Source organism: Saccopteryx bilineata, chromosome 8, assembly GCF_036850765.1.
Source record: "Saccopteryx bilineata isolate mSacBil1 chromosome 8, mSacBil1_pri_phased_curated, whole genome shotgun sequence".
Classification (NCBI taxonomy): Eukaryota; Metazoa; Chordata; class Mammalia; order Chiroptera; family Emballonuridae; genus Saccopteryx; species Saccopteryx bilineata.
In genome coordinates, this window is record NC_089497.1 from 7,638,796 (window position 1) to 7,651,497 (window position 12,702).

General features: G+C 47.6%; 1 protein-coding gene across 1 annotated transcript in view; it reads right to left on the bottom strand.

Moving 5' to 3' along the window:
- The window catches only part of CLRN1 (clarin 1), a 41,966-nt gene extending 34,416 nt beyond the window's left edge, over positions 1-7,550 (bottom strand). The window contains exon 1 of the mRNA XM_066241223.1: positions 7,114-7,550. Within this exon, the coding sequence (XP_066097320.1) occupies positions 7,114-7,366 (253 nt within the window). The 5' untranslated portion in view covers positions 7,367-7,550. The remainder of the gene's footprint in view (positions 1-7,113) is intronic.
- Positions 7,551-12,702: the final 5,152 nt, after the last annotated feature.

The window sequence follows — 12,702 nt, forward strand, 5'->3', positions numbered from 1 at the left end:
GCTTTTCTTCCGGGTCGTCTGTGAGCCCGTGGGGGAGAGGAGTCCCCCTCAGAGATTAGAAGAGAGCAGAGCAGCACATCCTGAGAACAATTTTGGAGTCATCCTTTAAGAGGTAAAGTTCACGCCCCAGCGCTAGTTCCAGCATCCCACGTAGGTTCTGCCATGCGGTTTCAGTAACAGCCGGGTCAGCCTCCACGGTCTCTCTCAGGTAAGCTCAGGTCAACGGTGTTACTGGCTGTTAGGGTGAAGGGTAATTTAACCATCCAGCCATTCTGTGCCCCCTTTCTGTAAGTGAGAGGAGGGAGATAGAGAGACAGACTCCTGCATGCACCTCGACCGGGATCCACCTGACAAGCCCTGTCTGGGGTTGATGCTTGAATCAACCGAGCCACTGGCTGCGGGAGTGAAAGAGAAAGGGGAAGGGGGAGGGGAAGAGAAGCTGATGGTCGCTTCTCATGTGTGCCCTGACTGGGGATCAAACCCAGGATGTCTGCACGCCGGGCCAATGCTCTAGTCACTGAGCAAACCGCCCGAGGCCCACTCAGTGCCTTTTGACTGGTAAATTCAACCATTTACTTTTAGGGTCATTATTGATACACAAGGACATATTACCACCATCTTATCATTTGCCTTCTGAGTGTTCTGAAATGGAGGATAATTTAAAAGGAAGGGAGGTGTGTGTATGTGTGTGTGTGTGTGTGTGCGCGCGCGCACGCATATATGTGCACACGCACACACACATACAAAATTATAATTCTCAAGGCTGATTCTGTCGACTTTTTTTTCTGGTAAGGACACCAGAAGTAGTTGTTAGGGAGGAGCGAGAAATAAATGTTCTCTTCCTGGAGTAGGCGAGGAGAACCAGGAGTTTCTTTTCCCTGAAGCATTTTCTCCCTATTTCTCACCAATTCCAGGCCAATTGCTGGCTTAGTTCCTCCTTTGGGGAAAGAATACCCTGCTGCACTAAACATAATGGTCGTTCCTAACTTCTTGCCATGATCAGTTTAAGAAATCAGATTCAGGAAAGAGGAATTTCTCCGTGAGGATGGATGAGGGGTTTCTAGGAAAAATAAAAAAAGAACAAGTTAGGGGACGTAGGCGGTCAGCCTCTCGCCATCCGTGGACTGTCCTTTCTTGCTTTCTTAGCAGGACCACCTACGTTGAGGGCCCGTGGCTGCTCCCGCTCTCTGGAACCTACTAATGCACTCCCTAGATCTCCAAAGCAGCCCATTCCTTCTCTCCTGTTTTAACCAGCCATTTTCTATGCAAAAAGTAAAAGCATATGACAAGCGACAAAAGAAGCATTTACTTTGATAACGGAATTCATTTAGGTCCTGACAAATTGGAGCTATTTCTGAATACTTCAAGAACCATGAGCTTTGAGGACCAAAGAGTAAAGGAGATCACCTGGGGACAGGCGGGTGGCATTAGCAGGAGACAGAACTCCCCACTCGGCTGATGGGCTAAAAATCTCTCAGTGAGGGATGGCTTTACGAGGCTGAGACGGGAAAGGCCATGCCATTTTAAAGATGGGAAGACCTTTTCCAGAAAAGCCAGCCCCACATTGTACAGATCAGAGAGAGTTTGAGCTGGAGGAGTGTTAGACATCACCTCATCTTACTTCCCATTTTATAGATGCAACTGGCACGACACGACTGGCACAAGGTCTAATCCGCAGGGAGTGGCAGAAACCAACCCCGAACCCAGGTTGTTTAATCTCGAGCGTGTCTGTTTACCAGGTAGTTACTAAGTACCTCTCTGAGACAATAACCATGCTCTGTCCTGCCGCCCCCCCCCCCCCCCCCGCCTCCTCGGGACTCAGGATCCCATGCAGAGAAATGCACATTCTCAAATACTTATAATACAAGGTGATTTGAAATAATAGAGTGAGTGGCAAGGTCTGGAAAGGACGGGGGAGGAAAAAATGATTTTCTCCTTCTTTGCATAATCCCGCCCCCTCCCGCATTCCCCCCCCCCCCCCCCAATGAGAGGAGAACAAAATCGCCATTCACTGGGCTGTTTTTAAGGGGTAAGTAAGACTTGTCTTGAGCCAAGAGGCAGGGGGGTCCACGCGTGCTGGGTGGCATGAGGCTAGCCGCCTCCGTCCCTCTGCCTCCCACCGGGCAGGTGAACTCCACAGACTCCTCTTCACCCCCCACCACACCTGCTTCCGCTGGGGGGGGGATTCTATGACCAGATGCAGGTACTGCAGAAGGCCTCTGCCGCTCCGGGTGGTGTGCCCGGGCGCCGGCGGGGGGCAGGTGTGAGGATGGCGACCAGGAGGTCCCCTGCAGAAGGCGGGCGGGCAGGCGGGGTCAGCAGGGGCACTTGCAGGAGACCCCGAAAGTGACAGAGATCCCGAATCCCGACTCTTGACCCCGAAACACGTTTGGGGAGCCACCCGCTCGCCCCGTGGAAGTAGTTTCAACCTCCCCTCTGCAGCCTGAATCACCTGCTTCGGACGTGGTAACGCAACGCAGCTTATCGAACGCGTGAGGGGCTGAGCCTCTGCTAAGCTTCCCACAGATTTTTCATCGTCAAATTAAAATACTTTGTATGACTGAAGTTGCGAGCTGGGATATGTGATAGGTGTGATGTTATTGCTCCCATTCCCCTCCCCCTTAGAAGGGAAAAGATTCCTGATGTTTCTACCAGCCAGCGCAGTGAGCTGCCCGGGCAGTGCCGGTCAGCGTGCCCGGGGATGACTGACACCGGAGGGTTCCTGGGTGTCGTGTTTGGTGACGCTCGGCAGTGTTTCCAGCCACCAGAACAGAAACCTGCCCCCACACACTGACTCGGCCCCGGCAGACTTGATCTCGATGGCGTGTTTAGAGTTTAAACACCATCATTAAAATGTTTCGGGTGACACAGCAGGAGAAATTAAGCCCACCGCTTGTGTTGCCTTGAACGGAAGACAGCTCTTCACTGTAATGAATGAAATTGCGTGCTAGGGAGGAATGCCGGTGAACTCTAGAAAATGAACAACCGACCCGTAAATGAATGGGAACCAGCCAGAGTCAGCGAGGCGGAAGTTCCCCCAGTCTAACCGTGCATGCAGGCCGGGAAGGTTCTGGTTATAATGAAAAGAGATGGAGTAGTCAATGGGAACGCTGAATAGGAACAGAAATGACAACGTTGCCTCGCTGTTTTTCTGGTCTGTCCTTCAACCCTCCTGTTACACCAGGTATCTGGGTTTTAAAAAGTTACGCATACGTGGCGCATAAACATAACACCTATAACGTTGTAGAGCAGTGGTCGTCAACCTGGTCCCTACCGCCCACTAGGGGGCGTTCCAGCTTTCATGGTGGGCGGTAGCGGAGCAACCAAAGTATAAATAAAAAGATAGATTTAACTATAGTAAGTTATTTTATAAAGATTTATTCTGCCAAACTTAGCGAAAATCCGACATAAAGTACTCGGTAAGTAATTATTATTATCATATATGCTTTAACTTGCTGTAACTCTGCTTTATAAATTTTATAAAGTAAAGTTACTTCCCTACTTTATAAATCACCGTTACTGTGGAACTGGTGAATGGTTAGAAAATTTTACTACTAACAGAGATACAAAAGTGGGCGGTAGGTATAAAAAGGTTGACTACCCCTGTATGTAAAGGAACAAGCAAAAATTCGTTTTGAATACGGACAGCATCACTGCCCATCTTATTCAGAGCAAATCTCCATCCAAGTTGGCATGCTCCAGCAGGATAGCAACCAGCCACAAAAAAAAAGATGGCTCGTGAACCCTCAGACCGTGGCTGGCCTGAGCTGAGAGCACGCTAAGAGCAACACGCACACCAGACCTCCAAGACTTAGTGCCGAGAAAAGAGGGTAAAATACCACATTCTTTTTTTTAATATTAACACTGTTAAATGGACCGTATTCTGGACATCTTCAGTTAAGAAAAAATACGTCGTTAAACTTAAATTCACTTGTTTCCTTTTCCTCCCCCCTCAAAATGGCTACTAGAGCATTTGAAATTACTGTGGCTTGTGTTCCTCGCTTGCCTGATACTGCTGTTGGCCAGTGCTGAGCTAAATGAAAAGCTGGCGAACAAGGTCACAGGTGGCAATCCGACAGAACGGAAAAATAGATTCGTAGGAACTGATGACACAAGAGCATGAGCACGACTGGCCACAAAGCTACTGACAACTTGGATGCTTCAGCTTTTCCGTCCCTCCTTCACCAGGAAGCATCTGCAAACCCGAATGCTTGCTCACTCACTTTCTATTTTTTTATTTTATTTTTTGTATTTTTCTAAAGTTGGAAATAGGGAGGTAGTCAGACAGACTTCTGCATGCGCCCGGTGGGGATCCACCCGGCATGCCCACCAGGGGGCAATGCTCTGCCCATCTGGGGCGTTGCTCTGTCACAACCAGAGCCATTCTAGCGCCTGAGGCAGAGGCCACAGAGCCATCCTCAGCGCCCGGGCCAACTTTGCTCCAATGGAGCCTCGGCTGCGGGAGGGGAAGAGAGAGACAGAGAGGAAGGAGAGGGGGAGGGGTGGAGAAGCAGATAGGCGCTTCTCCTGTGTGCCCTGGCCGGGAATCGAACCCGGGACTCCTGCACGCCAGGCTGATGCTCTACCACTGAGCCAACCGGCCAGGGCCTTCTCACTCACTTTCTAAAGGGAACAGAGGGTGAGGAAAGTTCTGGAAAGTGAGGTGTGCTCAAATTTTCGGTTGAACTTGAAGACACAGAGAAGAGTCAGCCGCTCGGAGTTTTTTGGTGGTTCCGAATTTTGCTGGGAAGAAGCCGTCGTTGGGAGGCCAGGGTGAGGCACCTTACTCTTTCAGGTGATCAAGGCTGCACTTTTCTACCAGGGAGAATTTCAGAGCGCTCCCTTCCCTCCCGGGTCTGTTAACGGAACCTCCGAACCTCTGGGACAGGGTGGTGGCGGTGGCGTTGTGCATGGGAGTGTGGGGACCGGGAGCCGTATTGCAGGGGGAATGTAAACAGCCCCAGTGGGTCTGAAGGCACATAGATTACGAAGCGTTTTAACACTCAGAGGGGCTGTTTCATTTAAATGCATATTATGCTTTTTAGGGAGTTCACTGGATCTGTTTATTTTACTGTTTTTCCAACTTTCTCTTGTGCCCCATTGAAAAAGATACTCTTCTGCTGAGGTAGAAAAAGTTATACTGTAAGTTGACTTCACTCAGCATTGAAAGCAAATGTGGTTTTAACATGTCTAGGACGGTGTATGAAGAGGGTTGTCACCACAGGACAAACGAGCAAGTGTGAAATTGTCCCACTAGGCCAGGGGTGGGGGGTGTTAAGTATCATGAAGAATAATGCAATTCTGTAAGTCGGTGAGGGCACTGGTAAGAGCCCACCTGTGAGGTCAGGGAGGGCACTGGTCAGAGGCCACCTGTGAGGTCAGGGAGGGTCCTATTCAATGCCCACCTGTGAGGTCGAGGAGGCCACTGGTCAGAGCCACCTGCTCTGTGCCCTCACTGACAGCAAAGGGAGAGACGCCTGAGCAGATCAATTCCCTCACAGGGGATGGGGGCACACGGGACACCACCACCACACCCACCTGTGGGACCACAGAGGAACAGGGCTGAGTGAGGACTAAATGAGACAAACAGTGCCTCGTGCCTAGTCAGGGCTCAGAAAACAGTACTGATTTGAAACACTTCACTGTTGAAAGTGCAAAGACTTCGGCAAAGTCATTGTATGCTCCCTGCTTTGGTCTAAATTTGTCTGTGTGACGCCTTTCTCCTGCTTTAAGATGCCAGCAAGTGACTCGCGGTTCAATCATTTCACTTGTCTTTTTTCCTCTTTGTATTTTGTAATAGTTGCAAATCATGCAACATTCTGTTTTGTTCTCCATGCAACCCCCCCCCAAGAAATCTAAACAATGCTCACAGCCCCATTACCGTCATAAACTAAAACCATTCAGTGAACAGAGTCGGTATCCACTTCGTCAAATGTGTATGATAATTTCTTAAAATGCTGAAGATGGATCCTTGGGGAATCTCTGGAGCTCTATGAAAATTCCTATCACTTATGAACACGCCATGTGAGCTGAAGGCTGGGGTCCAACGACTGCTATGAAGATATAAGGACTGTTGCAGAAATATAAATAGGCCAGCACTGAAATTTAATTAGACACTGCACATGTTAATAATAAATTCAATTAATTTGGCCATCTACCTATGCTAGAGAGAAAAAAAAAATACCCAGACAAAATACTAATTCATTTTAAATTCCTCAATCGGTCGCCTCCTTTCCTGAAGAGTGATTTATGCACTAATTTACTGGCTGTGTCTTCATAAGATTGTTCCAAACCAGCCCTTTTGAAATAATAATAATTTCTGAATGCATGCTGTGAGAGATATAACAAATAACTTCTTATTAATTTTCATTTAATGAGTTGCCTATTCACATGGTAATTTTAAAAAAAGTTCTCTTCTTGAGATAAACAGGTTATAAATACAGGGGGTAACACTTCCATTTCACAAAACTCAAACTCCTGATGGGACGTGTCTCACATTCTCCGTCTGACTGGGAGGTCCGTCGCTCGCTGACTTTCCATACTAAATAGGCAACTATTTCTTTCCCGGTAGCACAGCCAATTGTTTCAAATTTCTATGGCCGAGGGATTCCAAATTGGATTAAAAAAATACTTATCACCAGGAGAGGCCCAAGCAAGGAAAACAAAGTCACGAACAAGGTAAGAAAGGCAGTGGGGGTTGGTTCAGGAGCCCACCGCACTGACTGACCCTTTTTTCCAAGTACAAAACGAAAATCATCTCTTACAGCTTTTCTGTTTCTCTAAGTCCATCCCCCTTTAAAAGAAAAGGCCCTGTAATTTCTTAGGTCAGTATGAATATTCAAGGAGAATTTTAGTTTCTTATCTTTTCAAAAAGTTTAACTCCAGAACAACTCAGTCACTATACGGTGTCATAATAAAAACAGCAAGGATGAACTAATAAGTAAAAGAAACACAAAATAATACCAACTAGGGTGAAGAGATTTCTCAGAAGAGTCCTAGGTAGTTCAAATATTTTTTTAAAAGTCCTGTAATAGACAGAGCAAGGATCTTAAAAATAACTTCTTGCCACGAGGTATTAAATAACAACAACAATAAAATGCGGCTGCTACTTACATGAGAACCGGAAGGGCCTGGTTCCTAGCCCGCACTGTCTCACGCCCTCTCCGTGGAAAAGCCCGTACTGGATCTCACCCATGAACTTGTCCAGCTCCTGCCCCGAGGCATTGACTAGCAGAGCCCCTGTTTTGCAGAGGAAGGTGGCTTTGATCCACAATGGTGTCCCCAGGGCTGTCACAACTCCAAGGGCACACAGGAAGCTTAACACCCCGGCCGTGCAAAAAATGACTTTCTTCTGCTGGCTTGGCATAATGAGAAGTGGCTTTCAGGAGGGCGAGCTTCAGAAACAAGACCTTTGTGCCTCAGGAGCGACCACGGCCCCCTGGACTGCATTTATTGTAGAAGCGGGCGCAGGGGGAACCGGCTGGGAAGACAACCTCACCACCGTGGGAGGTTCCGGCCGGGTTCAGTGTCAGAAGGATGCCAGGACGGCGGTTTCCTCAGCACACTGGCTTGTCTTCTCTCTCTCTCTCTCTTTGTTTTTTTTGTTTGTTTGTTTCTACTTCTCTCTAATTTGAAATCTTTAGACTAAGAATCTGTGAAATAAAACTCGTTCAAACTGCCTCAGGCTCTCCTCATGTGTCGCTGGGTAACAAAGGTCTAAGATGACAGATGGAGTCCTCACTGTAACTTGATAGATGCCGCCCCTGTCCCCAGCCTTTTGTCTGATTGGGTGAGTTCAAACTTTCAGAAGCAGGCTTGGCTACTGTGGTAAATTTTCAGCAATTTGAGAAGTTTATATATTGACATGTGTTTATTTTTGCGGGTTTTCCTTTTGGGGGGGAGGGTAGAAGAGGAACCTTGGCAGGGGTAGGAAGGACCTGTGTCTATTTATTGGCATTAACTGCTTTTGAAAAACATTAACTGTAGCAGGACAAAATCTCAGACTGAATTGCGTCCTGCTTGGAGAGGAAGTGCCCTCCACCAACCACTGGGCTTGTCCTCCTGACTCCTTTGCTCCCAGGTGTTTGCTTTAGAACCAATGCAGAATTGGATCCAAGTTTTTCCTAGCAGACAAAAAATATGCAGAGCTGGTGCAAAGCTTTTGGTTCTAAATGATTCTCTGAAAACAGTGGTTCTCAAACTTTATTTTATTTTATTTTTTATTTTTATTTATTTTTTGTATTTTTCTGAAGTTGGAAATGGGGAGGCAGTCAGACAGACTCCCGCATGTGCCCGACCAGGATCCACCCAGCATGCCCACCAGGGGGCGATGCTCTGCCCATCTGGGGCATTGCTCTGTTGCAACCAGAGCCATTCTAGCGCCTGAGGCAGAGGCCATAGAGCCATCCTCAGCGCCCGGGCCAACTTTGCTCCAATGGTGCCTTGGCTGTGGGAGGGGAAGAGAGAGACAGAGAGGAAAGAGAGGGGGAAGGGTGGAGAAACAGATGGGTGCTTCTTCTGTGTGCCCTGGCCAGGAATCGAACCCAGGACTCCTGCACACCAGGCCAACGCTCTACCACTGAGCCAACCGGCCAGGGCCGGTTCTCAAACTTTTTGAAGTTGGGGTGCATTTAAAATCCTACAAATAAATGTAGGCACACTGTATACAAATTTCTGAGAAATATGTTATAATAATTAAGTCAAATTATTAAAGAAAAAAATATAAAGTCCAAGCATGCTTTTATGGTAATTAAACAAAATTAAAACAACAAAATTAAATTTATTCTGACATTAAAAAACACTTTTATGTTATTACATTTTTTGAGTTATGCTTTTTAGAATTCATAAAAAAAGAGGGGTTAAAAAATAAAAAAACAACAAAAAAGTTATCTTTTAATATATATAGATACATTCTTAGTAAGATTTAGTAAATTCGACAGTCATTCTTATGGTTATGAGAAACATGAGTCTGATGTGTCCTACTGATTTCTTCAATGTTTGGGCGTTTATTTGAAAGGCAAACTCTCATTTCCTTTCAATACATTGAAGAATTCCTCTCTTTTTACTCCTAATTGTGTTGAGTGCAGAAAACCCCCACCATACATATCATCTTAACTTGACACCAAACAAAGGATAGAAGAAACTTGCCTCCAGTCTTTCCTGGGAACATGGGGGTAGTGTAAACAATCCAGCACCACAGCTTAACAGCCTTTTGCAACCTAATCAGGCAAGTGAGGTGAGGGGTTGGGCAGACTGTCAGCTTACAGCCAATTCCCCACACCTCTGTCCCCCAAAAATCTAAACTCCAAAAACCTTGTTGGTTTTTTGGTCCCCAACAGGCAAATATTTCTCTGGAATACCATAGGGCGCACCAGTGCGCCCTGGCGCACACTTTAAGAACCACTGCCTTAGAAGCTCAGGACTATTAATAGCAAGGGAGTGTGATTCTGGGTCGGAAAAGTAGCAGAATCTGTAAGGAAGACCAGGACATTGCCATGGGAAGAAGGGACTACAGTCAGATAGAGGTCTCTAAGAATTTGCCACAGAACAGCAACGGTCCCAGCAGAGATAATTCATGAGGGAGACAAAAGTCATGAGCAAGATTAAATAGCAAAGTGAGTTTGGTTAAATTTCCAAGATCTGAAAACTGAGTTCAGAATTCAGTGACAGCTTTTTAATTCTGCATTTCCAATGAGATTCTTCCTCTTGCAAACAGATGTGGTACTTGGGCTGGGGGTTAGGTGTACTTATTGAGTATCGATTGTATGCCACATTATTGTGCCAGCCTCTGACTATTAGAGCAAAGGTTCTTAGCTTTTAGTGAAAACTTCATTTGTCTGGAAACTGGCTAGGTGTTTTATCTAAATTATCTTATTTAATTCTCACTGATACCATATAAAGTGATAACAAAGATGATGATGGTGGTGGTGGCCAAGATGATAAGGAAACAGAGACCCAGAGAGGTCAAGCCACTTGCCCAGAGGAGTAGTGAAGCTAAATTCAAATCCAGGTCTCCTAATTCGGAAGCTGATGTGCAGTTCTACGCAGCCCATGATCTGGAGGAGATGGCAAGCTCTCCACCTTGGCTTGGGTTAAACTGGGAGTAACAAGGACAGAGTAGCCCACTATTAACTAGACATCTTGGGTGCTTAGAGAACAGAAATGTCTTCACATAAAATGACCCCAATTGGTCCAAAGCACATGTTATGTGACTGCTAGCTTCTGTTCTCTTGACCTACTCTGAAGCATCACAGCTTAGAAGAAATTAATACATGAAGATTTCACACCATCAGCAATGTGGATGAGTCTCTGGGTGGTGTGTGCTTTGAGGGGCACTTTTATGATCTGGACTCGGACGATGGGGCACTGCTGTCCTCTCTTGCCAGAGACGGTCTTGTTAAAGATAGACAACTACTATACATCTGATTCAAGGATGCCAGTGTCCCTTTCGGGGAGGACGGGAAACACCAGCCACCGCCTCAGAAGCGTGGGTGTGCACGAGAATCAGAAGAGGACCCAGGTTCGATTTCTGATTGAAGGAAGTCTTCGTTTGACGGAAGCTGACACAGACACAGACTGCACAGCTCATCACAGGTGATGCGGCCTCCCAATGAATTCTCCACTGGACTTAAGAGTCATTGTCATCATTGTTCACTAACAACAAGGGGGCACCACGGTTATCTGGGGGGGGGGGTTGTGCCACACCCATTTTAGAAACCTCAGTTGAAAACGTCCAAGGAGAATTCTAATTCTATCAACATATCCTGCTCTTGGAAGAGACAGAACATTTCTGAGCCTGGCAGCAATTGAATCAGTATTATTAATACTTTCACGGAAAGGGGGGGATGAGCCGGGGTGGGGGTGGGGTGCGGTGATCTTTAGCGCAGGACAGTCAGTGGTTTAATGAACCGAAACCTAGCCGAACGGGTGTCCAGCTGCCCGGGAAGAGAAGCCGGGACTGGCGTGGAAAGCAGTGAGATCCCACCCGTCCCCAAGTCTGCCCCGTTTACAGTGACATTTTCGCTCCTCTGTAGACACGTGAGAAAAATAAACACAGCATAGTGAGTTGAGCTTTTACCCTGCAATTGAGTCCTTCCTGATTTTTGTTGTTAAGATTTCTTTCATCAAAGTATGGTAATTTTACTTTTAATATCCTTGCTTGTCAAGTTAAGAAAAAAAATATTGGCAAAGTTATATCTGTTCCCAACTTAAAAAAACACTAAACACAACAAAGAAGCTCATGGGTCTATCGCATCCAAGAGCGTGGGGCCCAGTGTGGGCAGGACGAGGCCTACAGGGTCCCCTGCCCGGGGTGCCCTCTGTGCCCGAACCGGGCGGGTCTCACCGGGCTGCTGACTGGAACCACACTTGAGGAGATGTTCGGGTCCTCTTTCCCGAGATCCAGATTCGCTTGGTTTCAGTTACGGCCTTCGTGTTAAGTGCCCCGGGAGGCGGTGACCTGCAGCCAAGGCCTGGAGCATGGGCTCCTGCCCGCCCGCTGGCGCACGGCGGCCTCGCTGTCGCCGACCAGGCTGCAGGGGTGCCCTGGGGCTGGGAAGCGAGGACAGCGCGTGTCTAGACACCAGAAGAGATGTTCTCATTGCGAACCCATGAACTTGCTCTGCCATTTAGAGCTCACACTATCCTGAATGTTGTTCAGCACCAAGAGCGTGGTCTTGCTGAAATGTCCTGATAAGGCTTGGGTTTCAGCATACCCCACATTGAAGACCAGGCCCTGGATCCTAGACTTACCCTCAGTCACCACGTGAATGTCACCAGTGACGTCTCCCGGAGGTGAGACAGCCCCCCCTCGGGTCCTACGCCCACCTCCCTCCTCTCTGAGCATCTTCTTCTCAAACTTCCCTATTCACCGCCCACAGGCTGCGGAGAAGCGTGTGTGATCCGCCCGCCGGGAGGGATAGAACAGAACCTGGCAGTCACCACGCCTGACAGCCTTCTTTTGAAATTCCATCTTAAATGTCTTGAGTGACAGTGATGACACCATCTTTCTTGCCGTCTCTCTGGGAGTTTGAGTCATTAATGTCAGCGAGTTTCACCAAGTGTGCTACTGAAGTCTTCCCTCCGTCCTAATAGCAATGCATTTGGCGACATAACGCCATAGAATGAGGTCTTTCCCTCCTCCCTCACCCCTCCGCCAGGCCCCTGGTGGCTTCTGGAGGATGATAGAATTCTCCAGGGCAGCTGTGAAGACTGCAGAGGAAGGGTGCAATGCATTTTTGCTTCCAGTTTATGCCTCTTCTCACACGAACTGGGCTGCACCGGTTTTTTCTCAGAGTAATGCAAAAACAAAAGCAAACACAAACCAAATAAAGGCCCCCATCTGAAGACATGGGAACTCTAACCTGACGTGCGCCCTCCGTGGAGGAGACAGCCTGGCACGGTACGTGCGCACTTGGACAAAAGGTGATCCGAGCTCTGCGTCCAAGCCCATCACTGAATTAAGAGTCCCTTAGCTTTTCTGACTCCAGTCACTGTGCTTGCTCCGTTTATGAAAAGGTGGTGTTGGCTGCATAGGTGATTCTCAAAGCATTTTAACCAGAGGAACCATTTCCTCAGCTGGACTCGTGGGTGGAATAAGAGGTAAGAATTGAGCTTCTGTTCTGGAAGGGAGCTCGGCTCTGGAGGACCCATTACCTGCAGCCCCAAAGTCAGCTCTGAGCGGCCCAGCGATCAGCATGGACC